Source organism: Aulostomus chinensis, chromosome 21, assembly GCF_037954235.1.
Source record: "Aulostomus chinensis isolate RoL2024-O1b breed Wild chromosome 21, RoL_Achi_v1.0, whole genome shotgun sequence".
Taxonomy (NCBI): Eukaryota; Metazoa; Chordata; class Actinopteri; order Syngnathiformes; family Aulostomidae; genus Aulostomus; species Aulostomus chinensis.
Genome location: NC_141340.1, coordinates 21639625 through 21666289, shown reverse-complemented (window position 1 = coordinate 21666289; position 26665 = coordinate 21639625). Strand labels below are relative to the sequence as shown.

The following is a 26665-nucleotide window of genomic DNA, read 5'->3' as shown; positions in this document are numbered from 1 at the left end:
GTTGTGGCTCCCCCGTGGTTTATTTTTGCCTTATATTCACATTGCGAGCTTTATGTCCTCATTACCTGCAGCGAAGAACTTCCACACTGACCCTGAATTTCCACGAGGCACAGTTGTGGCGTGTTCTGGCTGCGACACTGATCGAGTCAGTCTTCAACACAGCTGTAATCTCCATGTGCCTGCCGGCTTTGCTTATGCGCTCAGATTCTGCTGTTTTGGTTGTTGTGTCTTGATTTATGTGTTTCTAGCACGGGCACATAGGTTATGTGTTTATATTGTGTCCTTTTCAGGTCTTTTACTGTGATTTGGAGCCTGCACATCATGTTTTATATTGAAAATGAACCAGATATACTTTGCCATTTGTGTGAAGATTTCCTGTCTGGCTCAATCTGCTCGGTGCAGATTGACACACCATCCATCAGTCATCATTTGCTGCTACTCCCAGCGAAGCGGTGTGCCGTGGTATGGACAAGATATGAATCAGAAACACGTGTGCACCTTCGCTTTGAATTCAAAGTCTTCACCGCTGATTTGTGGTGATATGGGTAGTGGTTAAATGTTTCCAGTCATATTGGAATCAAACAAACCGGTAGAAGTCTCCTTCCTCCTCTGTTATCCACTGAATCTGTCCAGGCTCATCAGCTGTCTCCTCATGACCTGGGTCTGAATCCCCTAATTCAGTTATTGTTGTCCTCAGAGTAACTGCTGTAGCAAGTATGAGGCTAATAACGTGGGCATTTAATCATGCTGCATTTCATTGGTCACATGTTAGAAAGGACCACATCATCTAAAACATGCTCACTTTGCATCCACCTCATCCCTTACATAAGCATGTGTTGCATCCAGTCCTGATGAAATATCCTTACATGTGAAATATCTTAAACAACATTGTCCTGACCTTGATGTCCTGACTTTCCTCCAAGTGCAATCATGTTGTCAAAGTTAAGCTCTTTGGGTCTTGTGCTAATGGTTTGTTCCGTAACATGCAAAAGCATTTTATTCATCTAAGACAGGGGTCTCAAACTGATCCAGTACAGCGCCGTGTGGCTGCAGGTTTTCATTTCAACCAAGCAAAAGCAACACCTGATCCAACCAATGAGCTGTGTGAACACAGCTTGATTGATTTAAGTAGAATCAGGGGTTGCTTTTGCTTGGTTGAAATGAAAACCTGCAGCCACACGGCCTTTTACTGGATCAGTTTGAGACCCCTGATCTAAGATGTCACATGATGTGTTTACCTCTGACTGTCCACACACTGTGCAGTTCAGAACTAAATGTTTTACTGTTGTAGAGAGACGGACAGTTGCACACCAGAGCATGTGAATATATTGTATCTAAGTTCTGGGACAAGTTTGACCAACCACAGCTGGCTGGTACTTGGGATTGTTTATTTCATACGTGACCCCACAGGTAATATTGATACGAGCCTGATATCAACTAAACGAAGGAAAGATCTCGGTGAACTGTGTGCCCCGGCGTTAGAGGGTTAGGGTGCACTGACCTACCTTATATTGCTGTACAGTGTTTTTCTTGATTAACCAAACATTAGACCTGTCTAACGCATTGTAGCTGCTATGATTAAGGCACCTGTAGATTTGATTCTGATCAATAGAGCCATGATTCAATTTCTATTTATCAATGCATTTAAGAATCAGTGTTTCTCCACCTCCTCTATGGTTAAAGGTGAACATATGAACAAAGTGACATGAGTAACTAACATGATTTTTGGTTTCTAGGAGCTTCAAGGCCAGAAGGTGGATTTCCTGCCCTCCACACTTCTGGGTTTGGGAGACCGCACAGACTCTCACCCTCCTTGTCAGAGCCGACGCTCCAGCCGCTGGGCCACCCAAAGAGAAGGTGACAAGAAACGTAACTTCTTTTTTTTTGCAAAAAAAAAGAAAGAAAAGAAACGTAACTTCTAACTCTGCCCATTTTTTTCAGTTTAGCACTTGACATATGTGTTAGGTCTAGTAGAAGGAAGGGTTGATGCAGGTTATGTCAGTACCAGCATGATTACATTCATTCGCAATTAACACATTATTACCAGGGACCAGTAAAAACTAGCCCCAAAAATAGACAAAGATACCAGTGTATATCTTTTAAAACAAGACAATATTTGCATAAATATTTCAAACTTTCAAAAATCATGACCTGTCCCAAGTGTAAGTACTCTATATCTGTTAAACCCCAATAGTTGTGCTACTTTTTCCAACCAAAAGTAAAAGCAGGAGTTCTTGAAATTTGTACTGACTGATGATTTCAGCTTTAAATATTAAATGATTTTATAACAGTTTGTTACTTGTCTATGTCTGTTGCAGCTGTTCATATAGAGGCAATTGCGCTCAGGGGCATCTCTCGGACCAGAATAGACAAGGAATACAACTTTGAGGTCAGTAACCTCAACACACACACACACACACACACACACACACACACACAGCCTCAGGACCTTCTTAAATAGAAACAAATTTGCTGGAAGTGTTCTTTTACCGGATATTTTTTCGCAGCTTCAGTCACTTGAGTGTACCTGCTCAGCACCACACCATTTCGTGCTTCCTGCTCTGCTTCTGAACTCCCAACATGTGTGTTCTCAGCTTGTGGAAAATGTTGTGTGTGCTCTATGAAAGCTAAGAGTAATGGATCTATCACTGTGCATACAAATTTTCCTTTTATTGTATACGATAGTTCATGTATTACAAACTGCATGAACTAATCTGATTCTAACAGTCTTTGACGCTAATGCAACATTGCTATTCCCTGGTTAGATGTCGACATAGTTGTCGTGATGTTTAACATCCAGCATTTTATGTTCTTTGACCATTTTGTCGGTAAGCTAACTATTGCCTAGCATCTTGTTTTAGAAGAAAGGATTTTATTCGGGTGTGTCCCGGTGGAGCAGTGGTTAGCGTGTGGCCCTGCGATGGACTGGCGACCTGTCCAGGGTGAACCCCGCCTCTCGCTCATAGCTGCTGGGATAGGCTCCAGCGCCCCCGCGACCCTAAACAGGAATAAGCGGAAGACGATGGATGGATGGATGGATGGATTTTTATTAGGTGTGTATGTGTGTGTGTGTGCCTCTATTACTCTCCTTCTTGGTCAAATAGCTCTCAAAAAGCCTGGAGGTGTGTTGTCCTGTTGAAACATCAATGATGGTCCAACTAAACGCAAACCAGATGGGATGGCATGTCGCCACAGGACGCTGTGGTAGCCATGCTGGTTCAGTGTGCCTTTTTATTTTGAATAAATCCCCAACAGTAACACCAGTAAAGCCCCCCCACACCATCACACCTCCTCCTCCATGCTTCACAGTGGGAACCATGCATGTAAGACACAAAGACACGCTGGGTGGAACCAAAGATCTCAAATGTGGACTCATCCGACCAAAGCCCAGATTTCCACTGGAATGTGGAGCTAATGTCCATTCCTTGTGTTTCTTGACCCAAACAAATCTCTTTTGCTTGTCGCTTTTCCTTAGTAGTGGTTATCATCCATCCATCCATTTTCTACCACCTGTCCTGTTAAGGGTTGCGGAGGGTGGAGCCTATCCCAGCAGCTTTCGTTCGACAGATGGGGTTTCCACATTTCTAGCTTGGAACCAGTTACACAAGGATGGTGCACAATTGTGTCTTTGCTGCTTCTTCTGTCGCATTGCAAGATGCTCTGATATTCATTGAACTTGCTGCACTCTACTTGCAGCCTTGCTGGACTGAACCCAGGCATTATATGTATGTAAGGTTTCATTAGGCAAAATTTCTGAGTGTCTCTTCAAATCAGTGCTCGCTTGTTTTTGGTGCAGACAGTCTTTCCCGATATGAACCACCAGTCATGTTGCCTCATCAAAGAAGGAATCGCTGTCTGTTCGTCCAAGTGCACTCGTCTCCTCGCCAATAATCAATACCACTGATTTATTTAGTAATTTTATACTAAACAAAGCTTCGGCTGCCATCTTCTTTGATTCTGGAACTTGTTATATCCTCAAGTAGTTGTTCTGATGTCACCACTCACTACTTTTACTTATTTGAACATGTGTTGTGTTGTAATTGTTTTTGGATGCAATATAACATGCATCCATCCATTTTCTACCGCTTATCCTGTGAAGGGTATTGGGGGGTGGAGCCTATCTCAGCAGCCATCCATCCATCCATCCATCCATCCATCCTTTTTCTACCTCTTGTCCTGTTAAGGGTGGTGGGGGGTGGAGCCCAGCAGCCTTCAGGCGAGAGGTGGGGTTCACCTTGGACGGGTCACCAGTCCATGGCAGGGCCAACACATAGACAGACAACCTTTGGCTCTCACAGCCACGCCTACGGTCAGTTTAGAGTCTGGATTAACCTGGTCCCTCTTGATGTCTTTGGACTGTGGAGGAAGCTGGAGTACCAGAGAGAACCCAGCAGGAACAGGGAGAACATGGAGACTCACCCAGAAAGACCCCGTGTCAGAGCTGGGACTCGAACCCGGAACCTTCTTGCTGTGAGGTGACAGTGCTGACCGCTGCACCACCATTCAGTAAAGGTTTCTTTGCAGCTGTAGGACCTTGAAGGCCTGAGGGGCGCCGTCTCCTCTGAACAGTTGGTGTAGAGACGTGTCTGCTACTAGAACTCTGTGACATTTATCTGGGCTCAAATCTGAGGTTCTGTTAACTGTTGATTTCTGAGGCTGGTGAGTGGGATGAACTCATCCTCAACACCAGAGGAGACTCTTGGTCTTCCTTTCAATGGGCCGTGCTCATGTGAGCCAGTTCCGTCGTAGCGCTTGATGGTTTTTACGACATGCAATCAAAAGTTTTTACAATTTTCTGGACTGACTGACCGTCAGTTCTTCAATCCATTGAAGTCCTTCCAAAAATAATCCCTCCTGCACCATTGGCTTACAGCAATGGGCATGTATTCATTGGGCCCTCTCAATCAGCTTTTTTTTTTTTTTTTACTTAATTTTTTTTTCAGATGGGATGTCAGTGCTTGGTGTAAAACTATCTCAACTTCTGACTTTGACTGTCAGTTTGGAGCCATCGCTACTCTGTGTGTGAGGTGTCTCTCTGACAGTTATCAGCTCCTTGTGCTTTGTACTGATCACATTACAGCGCTGCTTTGTGTTGGGTTCACCAGTGCCAGCCTGGAAGGAAGGCTTTATCTTCAGCACGGTGACCTTCTCATTAGGTTGAAGATTTGAAGCAGGGCCACTACCCTGCATGTCTCAGGAGCCAAATAGTGCTTGTTCATGCAAGAACAGCGAGGGTGTTATGTCCTCCAACAGGCTGAGCGCTGGGTCTGTGGGTTAGCTGAGGTGACCAAATCTCAGAGACGTTTGATTTATTTCTCTTTGGTTCCCCAAGTACCAAGTTGGTAATAAGTTGGTGTCTCATATGACATACTTGTCCGCTCAAAAATGTATATTTCCAAAACAGAGTTTCACAAATGGCAGTATTTAAGGCTCATTTATGAAAAGAATACTGCATAACAGATGGACAGGAGAGACGAGTAGTCCTGTTGGCTTGACCGTCAAAGCACAGCTCACAGCAGTGAGTCGCGCTCACTCTCCATCTGTTTATACTGTACCCCACTCACACGCACACACATGCACGCACACACACACATGCACACCCTCACGCACCCTCACACACATGCACGCACCCGCACGCACACACATGCGCACACACACATCCACACGCACACACACACATGCTGTCTCTGTGAGCTAGTTTTATTTTCAATTCTACAATTTAATCTGTAAAGAGCATGTATATAAGTATGAACACTGATGTAATAAGATTATATCAGCAGCTAAACCAGGCTGGACACGGTGAGGTTACTCAGATATTTGTGGTGGTAAATATCTAGTTTTCTCATCTTAAAAGTCTTATTTTACTGCAAAATTGAGCTCACAGTACTTGGCTCACTCATGTGTCCGTTGACACATGAGTGAGACCACAGTAAAAGCAGAGCAAAACCCCCCATCACCATGATCTAAAATGTCAATGAGAGAGAATCTCATCACAGTCCGACCAATGACAAGCAACTTTCTATACCTCGAGCCAGCTAGACAAAGTGCTTTAGTAAGAACGGCTTTATTGTGAAAGGTATGCTTGGGTTTTTTTACCAGCTATCCTAGTTAGTCATAGCATTAGCCTGTTTGTTCTGTCTGTACATGTGGCTGTGGATGAGTGTCACTAATGTCATATCTGCTGCACGATGGAAAGGCTTGAGAACGGCTCCTTATGTTGGTGCACCCTTGTGAAGTTTTCCTGCTGTCCTGCCTTTTTCCAGGCCTCTTATCTCCTCCCATTGCCCTTGTTGTGTTTCTCCTGGAATCATCGGTTCCACCTCAGTGCTGCTAAGCTGGAGGCATTTGAGTGCTGTTGTGTATGTGTGGTTGCTTTGATGTCTGTCCTATCAACATATAGTATGGAAACAGTGAAGTAGATATCATATACGCCTGGCCTGATATCTTGTGTGTTGCTCAAGGTCAGAACATCCTCTGCTTTGTTTCAGGTGAAGTGGTCAGACTCTTCATCTACTAATGTGACCAAAACCCATTTGGAACTGGAGAACTTTATTCTTAAGGTAAGTTGATTTGAAAAAATTATTCAATCCAGTGCACTACAAAAAAAAGGCAAAGCTCCCGTCATTGGTCACACAGATAAGAAAATCTACAATTTTCATGCTAAATAACCACAACCACGAAACAGGATCCCACATCCCTGCTGGATTCCACCGGGTCTGGCTGTGATACCCCAGTCTCTCTAGTCAATAATTACTTCATTGTATCAGCTCTTATTACTCTACCAAAAGGGCTGAATTGCACTACAGAAGGGTCCCAGAAACAACACTCTGCATCCAGTCAAATTTCAAAATAAAATACCTGACTCCAAACCATAAATCTTCCTGTCAGAATTGTTTTACCAATTACAACTGAGAGTTAATCTGAAAGTCAAAAAACCCGAAGTGTGTTAGCTTTGTGTCTGAGCTGTAGCTCAGCAGTGTATGAAATAATAAACAGTTACCATGATTCAAACATAAAAGTACTTCCAAAGTTCCTTTATAATGATGGAGTTGCAGTCTCGTCTTGGATCACGTGACAACCTGACGTGTCCGCACACACTGGGTCATCAGCGTTGCTTGGTTATTCGAATGTGCTGCAACGGTTTTGTTAGCCTAGTTGTCTTTGTCACAAATGGGTTTTGCCTTAGCGAGTCAGCGGTCACCATTGGTCTACGTCATCCATAAAGCAAACAAACAAACAAAACAAAAATGCGTAGTTGCTGTTTAGTGGTTGCCAGGCGGTGGAGGGCAAATGACCCAAAACTGAAGGTTCAGGGTCGTGGCATTGCAGGGAGTGAGAGTATAGCTACAATTTAGCCCGGTCACTTACAAAGAGCTGGCATTTAAAGGGTGTCTTTGAATTAGCATCTGTTTGTCACATCATTTCATGAGTGCCAAAGGATGTGGTCACTCTCTGATTTATAATGTCTAGGAAGTAAACACTGAAATTAAGAAAGTTACTTTCTTGACCAGTCAAGTTAATAACACAGTCACAAACAAATGATTAATTCATCAACTCGAGCAGGGAGGAACAAGTTAGGCTTGAAGAGATCTTTGAGATAGAAACTTCCTGGAGTTGCCCACAGGTGACTTCAGTTGTTGTGGTTACTTTTCCATAAATTCTCTGTTTAAGATGGTTTGGCATCGAAAAATCAGCACCCAAAACCCAGATTTGTGTCCTTGTGTGTTCACTGAGGTCACGTTCAACCAGCCTTGTTTAGTTTGGTTGTGGTTACTTTTCCATAAATTCTCTGTTTAAGATGGTTTGGCATCCAAAAATCAGCACCCAAAACCCAGATTTGTGTCCTTGTGTGTTCACTGAGGTCACGTTCAACCAGCCTTGTTTAGTTTGGTTGAACTGAACCCTGGAGCGTTTACCTCCTTGGTGCGGTTGGTTTTGGTTGTTGTGAACGCTGGCCTCGAACTCTGGTGTGGCCCAGTCAGCTGCTCCCGGGTCCACCTGGTAGGGTTGGTCTGGGACCGCTATCAAGTGAACTCTAGAGCGGTTTACTTCTGGTGTGAACCCATCCCCACCAATCGTTTTATATGTCAGATTCTGTTTGTATGATGAGCCAACCTTGTGATTGTGACATGTATGTGATCGTGAGCTTTTTATTGTCCTCTTACCTCACTGGTCGCGCTCGTATGGCAAAGGAAAAACATGGAGGGAGGCTCTCATCATTGCCTGTTGTCTTCTTTGATTGCAGAGCATCTTCTTCCACGTGCGTGTATTAATACATGATTTCATTGCTGCAGTCGTCCCAGCCGTTCACATGCGCGGTCCGTTAAAGTCTGCTGATATGCAGTCCAGATCAGCACCAACATGAAAATGAGCAGGCGATGCTCCGTGATGCACAGTAAAAACTGCGAGGGATTTGTCGTCTACCTGCCTTGACTGCTCCTTAACTGCATAAGCAATCACCGAACGGCTTTGCTGACAATTTTTGGACCGTTTTGAGTTTGGCCTTTGTGAATGTGAACCAGACCAGTTGAGAAATTGCAACAATGTGTCACCCTCGCTTTAGCTCGAATCAGAAAACGGACCTTTGGGTGTGAACACGTCCGATGTGTTTATATTGATTTAAGACCAATCTAAAGATTATTTTTGATTGTTTTTTGAACAGTGTCAGTAGATTGAAGTGAAACATTTCATTTTGATAGAAAGCCATGTCTGATGTCACTTTATTAATAATTCAAAGAGAGGAGGTGGTGATAGATCCATTTATGCAAACTGGTGTCTCTCTCCCCCTCTCTTCCTCTCTCTCCCTCACTCTCTCTCTCTCTCTCCCTCTCTCTTCCTCTCTCTCTCCCCCTCTCTCTCTCTCTCTCTCTCTCTCTCTCTCTCTCTCTCTCTCTCTCTCTCACTGCAGCTTCCGAAAGATCAGTGCACTGAGTCCTTTGAGAAGGGCATCCTGAGACTGTTGAACCAGGGGGACCAGTACGAGAGCAGAGAGGTGGAAAAGAACCTTAGGTACCACATTTTCAGAATTTAAGGGTGTGAGATGTCTTTCAAAAGTCTTCTTATTTCATTTTGTACTCTGCAGTCATGGCTGAGAGGAAAAATGGTACACGGTGTAGGCTGATTTAACTTTAGTGAATACAACATGGTGGATAAACAGGGCGTTGTGCGGAAAGGAGTAAACACTGCCAGCGTCATCACACACTCACATGTTGTGAAATCTAAAGCAATGCATGTTTGACCGCTTAACACCAAGTCTTTGTGCTCTCGTCCTGTCTGGAACAGGTTGAGCCAAGTTGATGCTCTTGAGTCCCTAGTTACCAACTCAGGACTTGGCAGTAGTTTTAGAAAAGATGCAAGGTCATGAGCAGACAACAGCAATTTTATATAATATGTTCTACCAGGAATGAAAGTCTGGCCAATAAATAGATGGAGATTATAGGAGGAGGGAATGCTTCTTGATGCTGGCTGCCACCCGCTGCACAGATGAGAAGAAGTGGACTTGCTCATGATGTCAGAATGATGCAACCAAACGGCCAGTGGGGAGTGTTTTTGGTTTTTACTGTACTGGAGGGAAAAACCGGATTGCAGTTTGCAATCCAAGTTCAGTGTTCATTGCTAACTGCTTAGCCTTTGGGTACTGGGGTTTAGTCTTTGGGTATTAAGCTTTTGCTAAAAACTCAGATTGACTCTTGACCGGCACTTGCTGACCAGACATTGTTTCTTAAAAGACCGTCTATCTGAGCATTCAGAGCCTCTTGATACAAAGTGACTGGCCTGTGGGGTGGGTCACATGATCCCACCGTGAGAGGAGTTTTCAGACCAACACACTCTCCAACGATCCTTTCACGTTAGTCCAGTGTCGGTGCTTAGTTAGACACTGGATGAGAATTTTACCACAAAAGATGATGTTATTCATCATATTACAGTGACAACGTGAACTTGTTTTCAAAATGTAAAAAAGGCAAACAGAACAATGTGAGTTTTCTTTCTAAAAATAATTATACTCTTGTAAAGGAAAATGACAAAAATATTCATGGTATTTGCTTTGACCAGCAGCCTGTAGGCTCAAAGTCTCTGAGGCTCTTGTCATGCCCCTGTATCTTTATGCAGTATAGACTTGATAATAGTTCTGATACTGATATTGGAGAAAGAGTCTTTGTCCTAATGTGCAGGTGTTAATGCTATTAGAAGGTCTTCAGAAGCATTACACTTGTTTTCAGTAGGGTGCAGTGTTGGACATTCTCTCTCTGTGCTGTCTGTTCTTAGCAGCCAGAGGTCACCACCCAGCCTCTGGCGTCCTGCTGCAGTTTCACCTAAACACACCAGGACTAGAGATCTAAGCCACAAAAACATCAGGCCCATGAACAGTTGTGGCAAGTGTGTTAGGTTACCTAATCATTTGTGCGTGTGTGTGTGTGCGTGTGTGTGCGTGTCTGTCATGGATGGATGAGAATTTTACCACAGAGAGAGGATGAGGCTAATTTTAAGCCAGCTGCACCCTTTCCTGCTGCCCTACTTAAAGCACACACACACACACACACACACACACACACACACACACACGGTGAGTTTCATTTCATCCAAAGTGAAACAGTGGAAACTGAAACTGCTCATCGGAGCTTGTGGCGTGTCAGTAGTGCTCCTGGTGGTGATCCCAGACTCGGCAAGCCAGTAACTGGTGTCAGGAGAAGCTTTTGACCTCACATTCATTTAAGTTCCCTGCATTGTCACGACTGTGATTGTCTATGATTGCTAAGTAATCCTTTGTGGATTCTCTTCTCTTGATGAGCTAGAAATGCATGTGAATGTATAAGACTGAAAGGCGTCATGTACCCCCTGGTACTCCTGACCCATTCTTCAGACGTGTTCCAGGAACTTTGGAACCAGACGACCGACAAGAAAATCAAACATCTCTGCACCGCACACTTTTTGTATTTCCACTGCGATTAAAAAACCAGGTAGATTATGTTGATGAAGCAAATCAACAATTAATGAATGCTTTGCTTTTGATTAAGCGTGACTGTGGAATTGAATATAATGAAAGTAAGACATTTAGTGTGAGACGAGCAAAGTAAGGTAACCTTTCTATTGATAAAATACTGAATCTTTTATGGTTATTACAGTTGTTAAAGGTAATAGCCGCCATTTATAAAATCAGTGGCTTTGTCCTCTCTACCACCTCTGTCTCTTTCTGAGTCCTGCACTTATTTAAACTCTCTTTCACTCAGAAGTCATTCAGGAAGTCAACAACAAAGCCTGGCATTGCCTTTGACATTTACAAACCATGAGAAATGGCCATTCTTCATCCTAACATCCTTACCGGATAATTTCAGTTTGGCTCATTTTTTATGAAGCAAGCAGCACACAGTTGAAGTCCGTCTGCAACTGTCAGTGCCTCTAAATGTGCTCAGCCATGAGCAACCACTTTAGCACCTGTGACCATCCTACAGGGACTAAATTTAGTCCCAGGTTTAATTTCTGGATTGTGGTCATGGAAATGCTTTACACGCCAAGGTCTTCAAAAGCCGTAGGCATATGATATGATAAGTAATATATGTGTGACATTTTTTTATGTATATATATCTATATAAATTATGTGTGTGTGTGTGTGTGTGTGTGTGTGTATATATATATATATATATATATATATATATATATATACACACACATATATAATATATATATATATAAAAAATACGCTGTTGACACTGAGTCATGCTTTCAGTTTTCTGTCCCACCTCTTCTCTTTTTTTTCTAGGGAAAGGTTCCTGTCTGCCCCTCCTGTTTTCAGACAGGCCAGAAAGGTCTGCAGCTTCTTCAACTGTGACTCCAGTTACTCCACAAAACCGTCTTGCTGCCGATGTAAGTACCAGACCAGCGGGCGCTCATGAGGTTGTTCTCGTAAAGTCTCTGAGAGTCAGTCAAAGTGACCCAGCACACACCAGCCTTCCGCAGCGCAGGAAGCTGCCATGGGATCTGCATCTTTGTCACAATGTGATGTGGCGATATGACATAGTTTAAATATAGCGTTGTGTAAATAATGAACTACTTTAGGGGTTGGCAAGGAAACGGCAGAAACATCACAAGCAAAACGAACACCTGACTGCTAGCTTTTGCTAGTGTTGCTAACAGATAGCTCGGCAGTCTAGAGGCGATAAGATATCTTTAGTTGTCAAAGAAAAAGTCAAAGCAGAGTTTCAGCTGAGGGGACAGTGCTCTGACTGTGGGAGGAGCACGTGAACAGGAGCTGTAAGCACGACTTTTTTTTCTGTACATTCATTAATTGGAGTTGGACTCTTTTGCAGGTTCTTAGCAAACACGGTTGAGCTCTGTCTGCTGGGTGTCACTGGGCTGGTGCTGATGTGCCTTCTTGTCTCAGTTGGAGGGTCTTACAAATACCAGTGTGTCGTACTTGATCAAAATGAGTGGTTCATAATGGGAATGAGCAGATCAATACTGGAGTATTGATCACTAATTTGTCTGTCTGCTGCATCACCTCTGAACGTCTGCCTGTGTCACATGACTAAGCCTGTCATAGTTGAACATGCACATGGGCGCTGCTGTTGCCCTTGTAGGGCTTTGAAAACACTTGACCTCCATTGTTCTGCTCAGTTAACAATGATGACCCATTAGGTTTCATTTCTAAGGGTAAGTTTAGGACGGAAGCAACGATTCTCAGAACGGCTGCTGATTTATTTAAAGGTGCCAACTGCTGCAGCTCCACTCTACTTTTTGTTCATACTGTGTGACATACAACATGAACGCATGAACCTTTATGTGTTACTTTTATTGTCACTTTACCAGAATATTCCTGTATAATACTGGACTGCATGTACTTTATAGTCATTAACACAAACATTTTTAACTGCACGCGCTGTGTTTTTGTAATAAATGTGTTATTAATGTCATCATGTTATTTGCCTTTAGTGCAATGATCTGTTTGACCTTAAAGAATGACCTTTATTAAGAAGGATAGCAGACCAGAATAATTGGCATCAGTATCATTCCAGGTGTGAGAAAGTAGCAGTGTCATTGAATTTAAAAAGGTTGTTTTTCAACCTCAGCCTTGTTTCAGAACTGCTGTTCTCTGCTGATGTCATCCTGATCACAGCCTGTAAGGAACGGTTCCGTGTATTTTCCGTCTGTTACTGGCAGATACTGGTACACAGTAGCAGTAGCGTCTTCCAAACTGAGACTGAGCTCCAGTCTATCAGAATCCTACCTCAGCCTCTGTTACACAGAGGCTGCCCATCCAGATCAAGACTGATGACAGGGTCAACACACAAGGTGGTTCTTCAGTCTCTGTTTAACAATACACCAGTTTGAGAGCACTGCATGCTGGTCCCTAGCCATAGATGGAGATGTCTCAACAGGTACAGTGATCAAAGCCAAGCAGTAACCCACCGGCGACTGCAGGGGGAACCTGAAATGCTACTGTTGTTAAAGTTCTCCTGTGGCCAAGATTGAGCCATCAGAAACCAGGTTGTGTCTGTCTCCACAGGCAACTGTCAGCCGGTGAACACCTACCAAGGGGATTGCTCAGATGCCTCCAGTCAGGAGGAAGGTGAGGAGAAGTGACCTTAGACTACAACTCCTTTCCCATAGAGAATCTGAGGGGAGAAGCAGCAGCATAACTGAGTGTGTAAAGTGAGTGCACGAGGCTCAAGTGTGCAAGCAGACAAAGCAAGGAGCGTCTGAGCGGCAGCCCCGTCCTGACCTACATAGTAAAAACTTGGGTGGTTTTCAGAGGCCCTCATATTTCACAGCTATGTTTGCTATTAGTAAGGAAGAGAACTAATGATGTTTTGTTTGTCCTCTAAGATGTAGAATCGTACATCCAGGGACACAAGAAAAGGCACGGAACCAAGAGTCCTTGTCAAGTGTGAGTAGACCTTAGCGTCCGGTCTGTCTGTGACTCTGAGAAGTGTTTATACTCGTCACCAGTGCTGGTCACAACTGCAGAAAGATGGATGAAATCACTGGATAATGAGTCAAAGACTTGTCTCCAGTCTCTCCAGTGCCAAAGGCTCCCAGGGGGAGAGTCGCAGGGGAGGCCATGCTGCAGAGATCAGTGGTCCAACAGAAAGGAGGAAGAAAAGCTGCACACTGAGGAGCCTGCAGGACATTGAACAAGTGAGGGGGGGGTCATCTGAATTCATGAAAACCCTAAAACCACTGTGTGTGGCTTTGTTGCTCGGTGTGTTTTCCTGTAATTTAGCTGCTGTAGAGATATTCAGCAGTCTAATGATTAACTTGAATGTAAACACCCAGCTCAAGTGTGGTTGAGGGTATCCACACACACTAGTTAATGATTCCAGGGGTGACCCCAAAAGCTCGGTGCATTCAGGTAACACGTGTTCTGATGACTCAACTTCCTCTGGGTAGGCGTTTTGCGGATCATAAACACACACGTTTAGTGGACAAGAAGCCGGCTTATAGGAATAGTTTGTGTTAGTGCTGTCGTGCCGGACGTGTACACCACGGTCGAGAAAGTCCCATCCTGCTTTAGTTGGACTACAACTGGAGTTTTCTCACATTTGAACATGTGAGTCTGAAAGTGTGGTGTCATAGCCAGATGATGAGGTTGGAATCTTGTGACTACCATCACTGGGCTGAGGAAACGTCGCTGACAGACGAGGAGACGCGTTTCTTACTGACCTGCTTTCTTTAATGATCAGATGCAGGTTCGCTAACTGGTCTGGTACATCTGAGCACAGATGAACAGGAACGTCTGGCTGCCACCAACTGTGGCTGAGCTTGAGTGACTCACGCTGGGACACCGGCAGTAGCCCACTTCCATGACTTGTCAGCTGGACTGAGCTGTCTTGTCAGCATCAGCCTGTCCTTGTCCTCCAAAGGTAGTCCATGTAATCATTGCTGAAGTGCGGCACGGCCACATTCAGAAAAACTGCACTGTTGTTTAATAATGAAGAAATCCTTCAGAGAGCAGAAAGCTGCGCTGTGTAGGTAAACTCTGGCCTCAGCTCCTCCTCAGACACCTTTCTGACCCTCTCACCACTCAACGGGTCATTCGCCTGCCAAGAGCCGTTTTAAAGCAGGAGTTTCCCTGTAGTGAGACGGAAGCTTGGTCAGACACGCGTCCGTCTGTGTGAGGAGCCTCTCACTTTCTGATATTGTTAATAATATGCTCACAAAAACTCATGCCCGCATTGACCCTTAAGACTCCCGAAGATGAAAAACTAGCAGCCAAGTTTCAAATGTGGAGAATAAGTTAACGAATGTCCTCACAAAGATGGTTGTCCAGGTGTGTGTGTGTGTGTGTGTGTGTGTGTGTGTGTGTGTGTGTGTGTGTGTGTGTGTGTGTGTGTGTGTGTCTCACACACTGCCACGTGAATGGGAATACTCACCACTAATCTCACTGATGTAGGTCAAGACTGTGTGTGTAAAAGTGACAGTGCTGACGCAGCACATCCTCACTCTCTCTCTCTCTCACACTCACACTCACACACAGACAGACACTCCTGTGTATCATGTCAGTGTCACAACAGAGACTAAACCCAGCCAACAACTCTCAGTGCTGCTGCTGTTCCACGTACCTCCTGTTCCAAATGTCATGATGTCTTTGTACAGGTTGCAGTTTTAACTTGTTGATTCCTTGATACTATAATCAGAATTCTGAGTTTAGCAAGAAAACAAATCCAAAATGTCCTTCCTTCAGTCTGCATCTGCCAGGTTCTTCAAGTAATTCCAGAAGTTTGGGATGTAACGTTTTTTTTATTCTCTCTGTCGTCGTCTGCAGCAGCAGCAGCAGCAGCAGCAGCAGAACAGTGAGAAGAGAAGCCACCCGGTCCCCAAAACCAAGAGCAGAGTCCTGCCCACAGACAGGTGGGTTTGTGATGGGCAACCTGCACTTCTCCCCTCCTCAGTGCTGCCACCAGCGCTGCAGAAGCAGTTGAGAGCAGGATGAGATCCTGCTGGACGCACAGATGCTAGGAGTAATGGTGCTCTTAGGTCAGCTGTCATGTGGCAGTGCATCCAGCTGTGATCGGATTCATTTTTAAACCATAGCCTCCACCCGTCCCTTGTCAGTGACATCACTCTTTCCTCTCGTCCCATCTCTCTGTCCTCAGGGACAAAGCAAAGGGAGCTGCTTATGTCACTAATGGGGGTTTGGTTCCAGCCCTGTCAGCGCAGAAGAAAGGTGGGTGTCTGTTCAGACGGGTGGACATAACCTGAATGCGTGCATGTGTCTGTGGAGCAGAGCTTACTTCTAGATCCTGCTGCTACTTCCTCACTTTCCCAACATCAAGGAGCTTTTCCACATGAGAGGTTTTGCTCTGATTCTGTTAGCTGTTTTCCAGAATCTTTCTTTGTTGGCTGATTACATCAGAGGACTGATTTATTAGTATTCATCGTGTTAGCGGCAGTGAACGCAGCACGGCCGCGCTGACGGGCTCTCTCACATGGACTGTAGTGTTCCGGTTAGAACCGAGGTTTGGAACTGTCTTGTTTTTGTGCTTGTGCATGTGAATGTCATATTCTGACTGAGGCCTGATTCTGGTTCTAAGAAACTGGAGCAACTGGGAAAGAAACCCAGATTATGTGGCGTTTGTGGTTTCAGCCAAATGATGTAATAGAAAGACAACATGGCGGCAGTGAAAGCGCCTCGGAATCTCAACGGAACATGGGACTGCTGTTGGTACTGGTTTTTCATCTGGAACGGATGGATGAAGAACCAGATTTCTCTGTGTTCATGTAAACATGGTCCACACCAGGAACACTAGAGTCCATGTCCACACGGCCGGTGCTGTTGGCCCAGCGTGCTCGCTCCTACAGTACCGCTGTACACAGCAGCACACGCAGAGCTCATCTGAGAGGAAGCTAGTGTCCTCTGAACAGGTGCTGTCTGATGCTGGTGCATCACTGGTTGCCATGTCGTTGCAGATGGGGGTTCTGGCCCTGATACATTTGGTGAGACCTCATCAGAAAGCTACAGTTCTCCATCCAGTCCTCAGCACAGAGAACCAGAGAGCCTGGACAGTGAGGACGACAACAACAAAGGTGGAAGAGATCTTTCCTCCTTCACAGTTAGACAAGCAGGCCAAGAGCGGATGAGGGATCTAGTAGCTGCGCACTACTGCTGCTGTAGTGAGACAAGACTCATCATGACCTCTGTCACTAATGGGATTGCAAGTGTGTGTGTGTGTGTGTGTGTGTGTGTGTGTGTGTGTGTGTGGGAGGGGATGCTAATCAGATGAGATTATACTTTAAAACAGAGGGGAAACTGCACAGCCATTTAAGCATGAGCCATGCTAACTACTGGTAGTTGGCATGGCTCATGGGCTACCCAGGAAGGGCCTGGGTAGCCCCCCCCCCCCCCCACACACACACACACACACACACACACACACACAGACTTCTGTAGAACACTGATGACCCGTGACAGCTGCCGTGCAGGTCTCATGGTCTCTGACTCTACAACTCCAACAGAACGCATCACAGGCCTGCCCACATCACCCGTGCACAAACACTCACTCACTCACGCACGCACACACACACACACACACACACACACACACACACACACGCGCACACTGAAATCGCATGTTCCCACGTCATCACTGGTAACAAGTGAGGTGCACAGTGGTGAGCAGACCAGGGTCCTGAATCGGTTCCTGCTATTTCAGGAAATGCTGAGTGAATGTCTGTGGCTTCATGTTCTGACTCAGTGCAGATGAAATCTGGGACTTGTCATGTTGACTTGTCCTCTGTGGTCCTCGGACCCTGTTGACACCAAACCTGGTTTCTCTCTCAGATACCGACAGCCCCTCCGATGACTCCAGCAAAGGTCGCGGCCCTGACCTGTTCTTCAGCCACCAGCCTGGTCCAGCTCTGGTGGGGGACATCTTCTCAGTCCATCCTCTGTCTACCAACAGCCACCCAGCCCAGCTGGACCACCCAGAGACCACCACAGAGTTCCCCCCTCTTTCCTTCATGCATCCTCTACCCTACGTGCTCCCGAACGGGGCCAGTGACCCTCCTCTCCCTCTGGGCCCCCCTCCCAGCCAAACCATCGTCCCTGATGGGAAGTCCTCTGCTCCGTTGATGATTCAGATGCCTCTTGTGCGTCCAGTGATGCCAGGCCCTGCAGACTCTGAGAAAAGAGACATCCTCCCAACATTTGGTATTTCACCCCTCGGCCTCCACCCCCCCGGCAGCCCTGCCATGCAGCCTCTGGTCCAGAGGTTCAAAACCGCCTCGACTCACAGCCAAGGAGGTCCCGACGTGTCAGGGAGCCCTTCTGTTCCCGCCGCCCCCCAGACTGTCCACCAAGCCCCCGTCAGAGCCATCCGTGTCATGTCTCCTGGCCCCCCATCCTACCCCTCTCCTCCTCAGCCCTCTTTGCCCTGCCAGGACCCCGCCAGCGTGAGCTCGGGCCTGAACCCGTCTCTGCCACTAGTGGAGCCTTCACATGCCAAGCACCATGGTTTAACCTTACAGTCGGGCCTGCCCCCCCCCTACACCATGCCCTCAGTCCCCACCTCGGTCATGCCCACTGCAGGAGCACCTGTAGTTGCAGGGATTGTTCCATCTCCTGCCCATGTCCAAGCAGCTGTTCCCCCAGCGGTGCCCACCCACACCCCTGGACCAGCCCCCAGCCCCAGCCCAGCACTTACTCACAGCACGGCACATAGTGACTGTATCTCCTACAGCAACAGCAGTGCTACCTGTGGAAATGCCCCTGTTGCCCCTGGCAACCCTGTTACTCATCAACAAACGCAGCAGCAACAAGTGGCGCCCCAGCAGCCAGGACCCCCACCACAGCAGCAACCCCTGGGCTGCGGGACGTGTGGCTGTCACAACAACTGTGGTGGTCGAGGGAGCGGCGGCGGCGGCAACAGTGTCAGTGGCTGCCAGGCGCCATTATACTTCCCCGCCCCCCAGATGGCGGCGCGGCAAGTGTTCAGTGTTCCGCCGCCGCTCTTCCAACTCACGAGTCTGTGCAGTAACAGCTACCTCACACAGGCCCAAGCTCCTCACCAGGCCAACGGTGCAGCCACTCTGCCCGCCTTCTTCCCCACACCCCCACCCCCGGCCCACCCGCCTCCCTACGGCCCCCTCCACACTCACTGTCACAACCACGCAGACGTGCCATCACACATGCTGAGCACCCAGGCCGCCGCAGCGGCTGCTGCCGCAGCTGCAAACTACAGCCTTCAGCAGCAGATGGCCCCGGCGTCGTTCTGCCAGCGCGTCTACCAGCAGCACATGTACCCCAACCCCCTGGGGATGCTGCCCGCCGTGACCCTGGGGGGCGGTGGGGTCAACAAGAAGAACGGCAACGTGTCCTGTTGTAACTGCGGTGTGAGTGGACACTATACTCAGGACTGCAACCAGCCCTCCATAGACTCCACGCAGCAAGGTAATACCACCACACGGACCAAGAGGACCCTCTAGTGCTCCCGACCCCTGACCCCTGACCCCGTGCAGTTCCTGACCTCAACGTGCTGCTCGGTGTTAGAGAACCATCTCCCAAGTTTGTTTTCAGGCAGTTACCTAGTTAGTAAGTTGGTTCTGTTGATTATGTTCATCTCTGGAGAATCACCCACACAGCAGAACATCTTTAGACACCAACAGGCGTGATTGTCCTCCAGAACGCCGTGTAGGAGGAGTCAGATTTGAACCAACCACAGAACGTGAGTGATGCTGGTGTCACTAGTTTCTAGCCTGATGGTTTACACCGATACCATCAACAGCAACATGTTGGCAAACGGTATTTTCAACCATTGCAAACATTCTCACCAGAAATGGATTTGTTCAAAATCCGGTTTGCAGTGCACCGTACGTGGGCCAAGAAACTCCCATGATGCAATGGTTTAACACCGAACTGGTGAGGTTGTGGTCCCAGCACTAGTTCAAGAACCTTCGCTTTGACTCCATTTCAGGAGCAAACACACAAAAGCAGCTTATTGTCCAACTAAATGAAGGAAAGTCAGGCTGAAGCCCTCCAGTGGGTCAGTTTCTTTCCCAGGAAAGGAAAGTAAAAGTTGCAGCAGCTTGAGAGCGTCGACGTGTCAGTGTCGCCCCCTGCAGGTGAAGCTCTGACTCCACTCGCAAATGTGACAGGAAACACTACCTTTCTGAGCACATTCCAGGTTCTTAGTGAGCGTTCAATGATGTGACGACTGTGTTTGTCACCTCCACTGATCAAACATCCTGTGTGTGTTTGGATGTGTCGGCCTTTTCGTTGCAGGTGGCTTCCGGTTAAAGTACGCAGCCTCCCACATTTCAGAAGCACTTGACAGCACCGACTGAAAAAGAGCAGATGAAGGTCTCGTTTCCACGGCGACAGTCCTCTGTCCTTCCCAGCCGCTGTGTGAGAGCAGTGTAGCGCCGCCTCTGTGTACTTCAGGAAAATAAGGAACATTCTCAGAGCGAGTGACCTGCCAAGGGCTCAGTGGACGTGGCCTCTGCACTCGTGCCAGAGAAGATCTCGTTCAGATGATTTCACGCACACCAACAGTTCACGACTCCCGTTCTCTTCCCTTTCAGTTTGTTTTGATATTTTTGCACTGAGGGTTGGAAAAGATTAACTTATTATTATTATGAGATTTTTGAGGATTTGGGGCTGTTTTTAAAGTGGAGAGTAATCTCAACTTAAAAAAAAAAAAAAAGGTTTCTTATACTTATTTCTAAAATAGCGTATTTATGCGTTTTCCTCATCGTTTGATAGGATTTTATCGTTTGACAGAATTGTACAACAAAGATTAAACGCCAGTCAGAGGTGTGAGGTCAGCAGAATGGTTGATGTTTGTGTTTGACCTGGCTGTAAGGTTGTTGAATGTGCGCCTCCTGAACAGAATCTATCTGAATGTATGGAAGTCCTGCATTTTTACCACTTGATATGTGTTGGAAGGTTAATTGCTGCTTTGTGATTTTAGGTTTTATTGCGTTGTTATGATTGGTGACGTGCACTACAGTGAAGGAGGGATTCGTCACCGCAGCCCAGCAGATCCAAACGCCTCATTCGTGTTCGCTCAGAAATCCTCATAAAGAGTTTGAGTATATTGAAGTATTTGAGGTGTCAGCTCGTGTTTTCTGCTGCTACCTTCCTTCCTGATACCAGTTAAATAAACCAGTCAGCCCACTGCTGTCCCAGTCTTTGAGTCAGTACCAGATCTTGATCGTGTTACTTAACCCCCTTTTCTTTGATACTGGGCTGACTTTTCCACCAGTAACGCGTGGAGGCAGTGACATCACATCTGGAACCACTAAAGTTGCTCCACGCGTTCCTACTGAACTGCCATGGGCTCCTGGTACTTGTCCTCATAGTCCAGGCGCGGTGGGCGCTACGGTCCCTCCTCACGAGCGCTGATGTGTTGGCGCTCTCGTAGGTGCAGCTCACCTTCACACGTTCACACGTGGCTGCGTTCATCATGTTTGTGTTAGGACACACACACGAGGCCCAGACCCTATGTTGGGTTTCACTGTAGCTGAAATGAACCGGTTTGTGTCCAGCATTGTGTAAAGGGGTCATGGCACACAGAGGGGTTGTAATTTCCCTCAAAAAGGAGAGTTCATCTACCAGGAACCAGAGCGGGCGTCCCAGCAGGGTCACTGAGTGGCACCTTCGAACACAAGCAAGGTTAAATGTTATGTGTGTGTGTGTGTGTGAGAGACGCAAACGTGAGCTTCTGCCTTCAGGTTCAGTTCTGCTGCCGCTGTCGAGCCTCTAGCTGTTTGTAGGACAATAAGACCAACTCACAAAATAAATCTGAGTGAACCATGAAGAAGAACATGAATGTTCTGGTGAGTTTGTTCCTAATGGTGTATCTGGTTCTGTTAGAGGTCAGACTACAAGTTTGCACACTGGCTAAAATCACTATTTACACAAGACTTGACATTTGAACCGAAACCACAACCACCCAGTCACCCACTAGAGAACTGCCGTCTGAACTCTCAAACATCCCAGTTCTCCAGAGGCACCGAGAACTGCTTCAGGATGTGATGGTTCCCGTGTTATAGATTAGCTGTTAGCATGAGGCTAACATTGAGAATCTCGTCTGTGTGTGTGTGTGTGTGAGTGAGTGAGTGAGAGAGTGGGGGAGAGGGGATCTGAGGATGGAAATGCGATGATGATGATCTGTCATAGTTCCACTTTCTTGTGATTAATGTGATAATATACAGGTGTGTGTGGATGTGTGTGTGGTTTTCAGGGCCTCTTTGCCTGGTGTTCTCAGCTCCTGTCCGAGCGGTTCACTGTAACTCTATGCACACACACACACACCTCTTCCTGTGGTGACAGTCGGACGACGCCAGTGATGAAGAGTGTGAGATATTTGACGACACTCTCAGACGTTTACCCTCTAACACACTTGTGGCAGCAAAGACGCAGACACTTTCACTGGAACCTTATTTATGTCCCAAACTAACCCGGAGCGGGAAGTCTCGCTGTCTCTCGGGACCTTAGTGGATCCTGAGATCCCTGAGGTCTGGATCGGTTGATCCCGGGCAGAATTGATGTGGCCCAGTGAGAGGAGGGAAGTCCGCTGTAAATACTGAAGATGCACCAAACAACCCAAGTGTAGTTTTGTTGCCCTGGAAGGGCTGAAACGCTGTACTGTACCAGGGTCAGTGAGCTGCGCCCAGCTGTCATGTTTACTGTACTCTTTGATATCATGTACTGGAAAGGCAGATATGTTTCAAGAGCAGAATTTGGATTTTATGCAAACTATTTTCTTTTTGCAATTAAAAGCAATAAATGAAAAATGTGAGTGCATTGTGTCCTCAATCACCTGGGCTGCTTGAGCTCAGATTGATGTTCTGTGTTTTCTGATTTATTCTGATAACTGAAAGGAAAGCTCACTTTTAAAGAAGTTCTTGGTGCTGTCAGGGGGCAGCAGGCGCCGGCTGGTCACATGTCTGGACCAGCTGTGATTGGCTCTCCACAGCTAACGGGTCAGTGGTTCTTCTCACGGTGGCAGGACGAAGCTGCTGCACGTCTCATTCATTGGTCTCAGTGGATTCTCACCAAACACCTTCAAGCTAAAAGAGGCGCCTGGTTTTAGGGCTTGGACGTCCCAACATGGCAGCGGCCTTCTTGATAGTAAAACTGTTTTAGCATCACAGCGCCTTCATGGAGTGTCTGAGGGCGTTTTGGGTCCAAGTGATTTTTCCTCCTTTTAACGACGAGCTCTGTGAGGAGGAGAACCTGCTCCTGAGGGGTTTTTCTTTTGAGGGTCAAAACTGAACGCTTTACCAAGAGCAGGCACACACTTCACCTACGCCACACTGGCGTCCCCCGATACCATTAGGACATGAATCATAACGATAAGGGAACGCACACATTAAAGGATCATTTCACCTTGACACAACAACACTGCATATCAACCGATTTATTTTTATGGCGTTACTGACGTAAATGGGGGGGCAGGCCGGATCAGTTGAGTTCCATCAGGATGGAGAGGCTGATTGATTGATTTCTACTGACTGGTGAAAAAAAAGATGAACCTTCTCCACGGAAGCGTGACATCATCATTCCTCACGACCCCTCAGTCAAAAGGTTTGAATTCTTCATGAAGATGTTTGGTGATCAGAAAGGTGAACGCCATCAGGTCAAACTGGTTTTAGCAGGGTGAAGGCGTCCGTGTGCAGGGGAGGGGGGTGTGATGGTTTCACCTACTCACTGGCACGTGAACTAACATCTGGAGAATGGAAGTTTGATTCAGAAGCAGGATTCATCCCTGAAGCAACAGTTTGAGAGACCTGCCCAACAGAAACTTGAACAGGACAGAGAGCAGCTGAGGACGGACAACAAAGAATTTATTGAGTTATGAGAGGGAAAGAACATCTAAGACAGGTGTGTTCAAGCTGGTTTTGCTGTGTGTGTGTGTGTGTGTGTGTGTGTGTGTGTGTGTGTGTGTGTGTGTGCGCGTGTGTGTGCGTCTAGCTCTAGCTCCTGTTGCTCTGCAGCGAGTCGATGAGGCTCTTGTTGTATTGGGACACTTGCTGGGAGACGGTCTTGGCGACAGAGGCGTAGTCGCTCTCCTGAGATTTGGCGGCGATGACTGACGGTGCAGTTAAAGAAACGTCGCGGCTGCGGTCACAGCAACTTTCACGTCTCACTGAGAAATATCAACGAGGACTCCAACTTGACAAGGATACACTCTTTCATGACAAAGTTGTTCTGCTCCAAGTGTTGCCACTTCCTCTCCAGGTTTGTCAGCTGGAACACAAAGTGCAGAAACATTTGTAACGCCACTGTTACAGTGACATACGCAGCAACACTGGAGTCACTGAGGGTGGCTGTTGTCCTGGCAACCAAAACCACGTCCAGGATGCTGGCAGTACTACTGTACCGTGCAGGTCTGTGAGAAGCTTCAGGGCTGCAACTGCGTCCAGCTCAGAGAGAAGACGCTACCTCGACTGTCTCCATAGTTTCCCTCTATCACTGCTGAGCAAACGGAGAACGACAGAGGAGCCGAGGTGACCGGCCTCCCTCCTGCTAGCCTGCTAGCTAATACCTGAGTTTGTCACTCGAGTCACATGCACACGGTCCTCTGGTGGCAACTGTGTGCTGGTCCCTGACTCACTATCAGTAAAAATGACTGAAGGCACTTTCCCTGATGTCACAGGTGGACCCCGAGTCTCTTCTCACCTGTGCGTGAGTCTCGTTCTCCTGCAGTTTGGTCTTCTGAGCTCCGTACGCGTGGTTCATCTCCTCGAGCAGCTGCCTGAAGGAGTCGCGGCGCTGCGTCAGAGAAACCTGCTCCGCCTGCAGTCTCTGCTCAACAGAGGCACGCTCACGGTTAACACACACCTCAGACGGAACCGCACACACACATCAGCTGGACATACACACACATCAGAGGGGAGCAAACACACATCAAATGGAACTAGACACACATGAACCTTGGCGTGTACTAGTGTTGGCTAATGTGATGAGATGGCAGGAGAAGAACCGCTACCCCGGCCTACACACGCTAACAGGATTTGGAAGGAACATGCTTGGAAACATCCTGGTCACACAGGAGACAAAACCAAGCAAATGAAAGCAACAGAGGAAGGCCTCACGCCTTCACCAGCTGAGGCAGCAGCACACACGGAGGTAGAGACCAGAGAGGTGTGAGTGCTGGCATAGACACTCTCACCGTCTTCTTGTCCTCTGCGGTGCGGCGGAGGGTGTCCAGGTCTCGGTAGGTGACCAGCTCAGACTCCATGGTGCTCACACGTTCCTTTAGGGTGTTGAGCTCCCCTGCGATCTTCCCCTCCAGCTGCTGCACCTTCTCCAGGTCCTGCTGCAGCCGCTGGGACTCTGAGGGGTGTTGGAGAGATTCAGGGTTTGACTTGTACTCGACTGACGTGTGCGTGTATGTGGCACTGACCGGTCGACAGGCCCCGGGCCGTGCTCTCCGACTGGACCACCTCCGTCTCCTTGCTGACCAGAACCTCCTGCATGTTCCTCAGCTCACTGGCTGTGACCGTGTCCACCTGACGGAGCCGCAACATGTTCTAGACAGAGCGCACGCACGCACGCACACACACACACACAAAATACTCTCATTTATCACGTGTCATCTGTCCAAACAAGCAAGATTGTGTTGTGGTGTGTTGAATACAAGACAGCAGAGACACCAGAAGCAAGTTGACATGCTGACCATCAGTTCTTCTATAATTTGGATCTCATGTTTAGGGCGTACCAACGTACACATGAATGGAATAAAAATCTACTGCTGCTGACAGTCGGATTATTGAATTAAACACGTTTGTATCTCAAGGGGAGGAAATGACGTTGTGATGACATGAAGGGATCAGGGAAGCACGGACGTGTCTCCCTCTGCTTCCTGCGGCAGGTGCGTCCACCTCTGCTGAGAACACACTCACTCACACTGTCAGGGACGGATGTGACCATGTTGGCTACTTGATGACACGACTATTTCAGTACAAATGTTTATGTGCCAGTGTGAGGGGATAACTTTTCAACATTTACACGCCAGTAGTAAAATCTACACGCATTTGGCACTGGCCGGTGGTTAATTTTGGAGCCTAGGTGCAACCCAACCTGGTCCAAACCTCATCATGAAAGCAGGAGTAAATGAGGTCCTCCTCACCCTGCTGCAGTGCTCCAGGAGGGACACGATGTCCTCTTGGCTCCGACCGATCCCCTCCTCTTCCTTAGCTCTGGACTCCTCAAATGACTCCAGGAACCCTGGGAACAGGGGGGTGGTGTTGGTGGTGGGGGTGCTATTGGCTGCATGAATGAGCTTCACCCTCCAGACCATTTTCACAGCAAAGATGCTGTTAATGATGGTTCCGTTCCATGAACCGTCCCACTACGTCACATCTGGCTCTCGCTCCACCACCACCACCACCACTGCTGTAGACACGCCTCCACGTCTGCAGTGAGGATGATGATGGTGGTGACCACAAGAGCCTGGAATATTGAAACTGAGCAGTAACGCAGTAGAGGTCTTTGTTTCTAACGTTAGTGTCTGCAGTGTGACTGAATATCTGCGCACATGTCAACAACTCCTGAATGATCACATGACCCATCTGGGCCAGTCAGAGGTCAACTCACGGTCGATCTCCTCCTCCTTCCTCTTCAGCTCCTTGTACTTCTGTTTGCACTCCCCTAAAACACACACACACACACAAACGTTATATGCTGTGTGGCTGAGATGTCTTTCGCCATGCCAGCCATGCT

The 26665-nt window shown here is 47.2% G+C and overlaps 2 protein-coding genes across 3 annotated transcripts in view; one reads left to right on the top strand and one right to left on the bottom strand.

Moving 5' to 3' along the window:
* zcchc2 (zinc finger, CCHC domain containing 2) overlaps window positions 1-22710 on the top strand; it is a 30108-nt gene extending 7398 nt beyond the window's left edge. The window contains exons 2-14 of one of the 2 annotated variants that reach the window (XM_086191524.1): window positions 1737-1857; window positions 2319-2389; window positions 6489-6560; window positions 8909-9009; window positions 11759-11862; window positions 13502-13564; window positions 13822-13882; window positions 14010-14133; window positions 15764-15846; window positions 16092-16162; window positions 16906-17022; window positions 17777-19384; window positions 20216-22710. In XM_086191524.1, coding sequence (XP_086047650.1) covers window positions 1737-1857; window positions 2319-2389; window positions 6489-6560; window positions 8909-9009; window positions 11759-11862; window positions 13502-13564; window positions 13822-13882; window positions 14010-14133; window positions 15764-15846; window positions 16092-16162; window positions 16906-17022; window positions 17777-19384; window positions 20216-20277 — 2658 coding nt within the window. In that variant the 3' untranslated portion in view covers window positions 20278-22710. Of the gene's footprint in view, window positions 1-1736; window positions 1858-2318; window positions 2390-6488; window positions 6561-8908; window positions 9010-11758; window positions 11863-13501; window positions 13565-13821; window positions 13883-14009; window positions 14134-15760; window positions 15847-16091; window positions 16163-16905; window positions 17023-17776; window positions 19385-20215 lie in introns of both variants that reach the window. The other variant, XM_086191523.1, reaches the window with a different exon arrangement.
* Window positions 22711-23836: 1126 nt separating this feature from the next.
* ift74 (intraflagellar transport 74) overlaps window positions 23837-26665 on the bottom strand; it is a 16196-nt gene continuing 13367 nt past the window's right edge. Inside the window, exons 14-20 of the mRNA XM_086191431.1 lie at window positions 26540-26593; window positions 26073-26170; window positions 25347-25473; window positions 25113-25276; window positions 24620-24745; window positions 24127-24187; window positions 23837-24029 (exon numbers count right to left, since the gene is read on the bottom strand). Coding sequence (XP_086047557.1) covers window positions 23914-24029; window positions 24127-24187; window positions 24620-24745; window positions 25113-25276; window positions 25347-25473; window positions 26073-26170; window positions 26540-26593 — 746 coding nt within the window. The 3' untranslated portion in view covers window positions 23837-23913. The remainder of the gene's footprint in view (window positions 24030-24126; window positions 24188-24619; window positions 24746-25112; window positions 25277-25346; window positions 25474-26072; window positions 26171-26539; window positions 26594-26665) is intronic.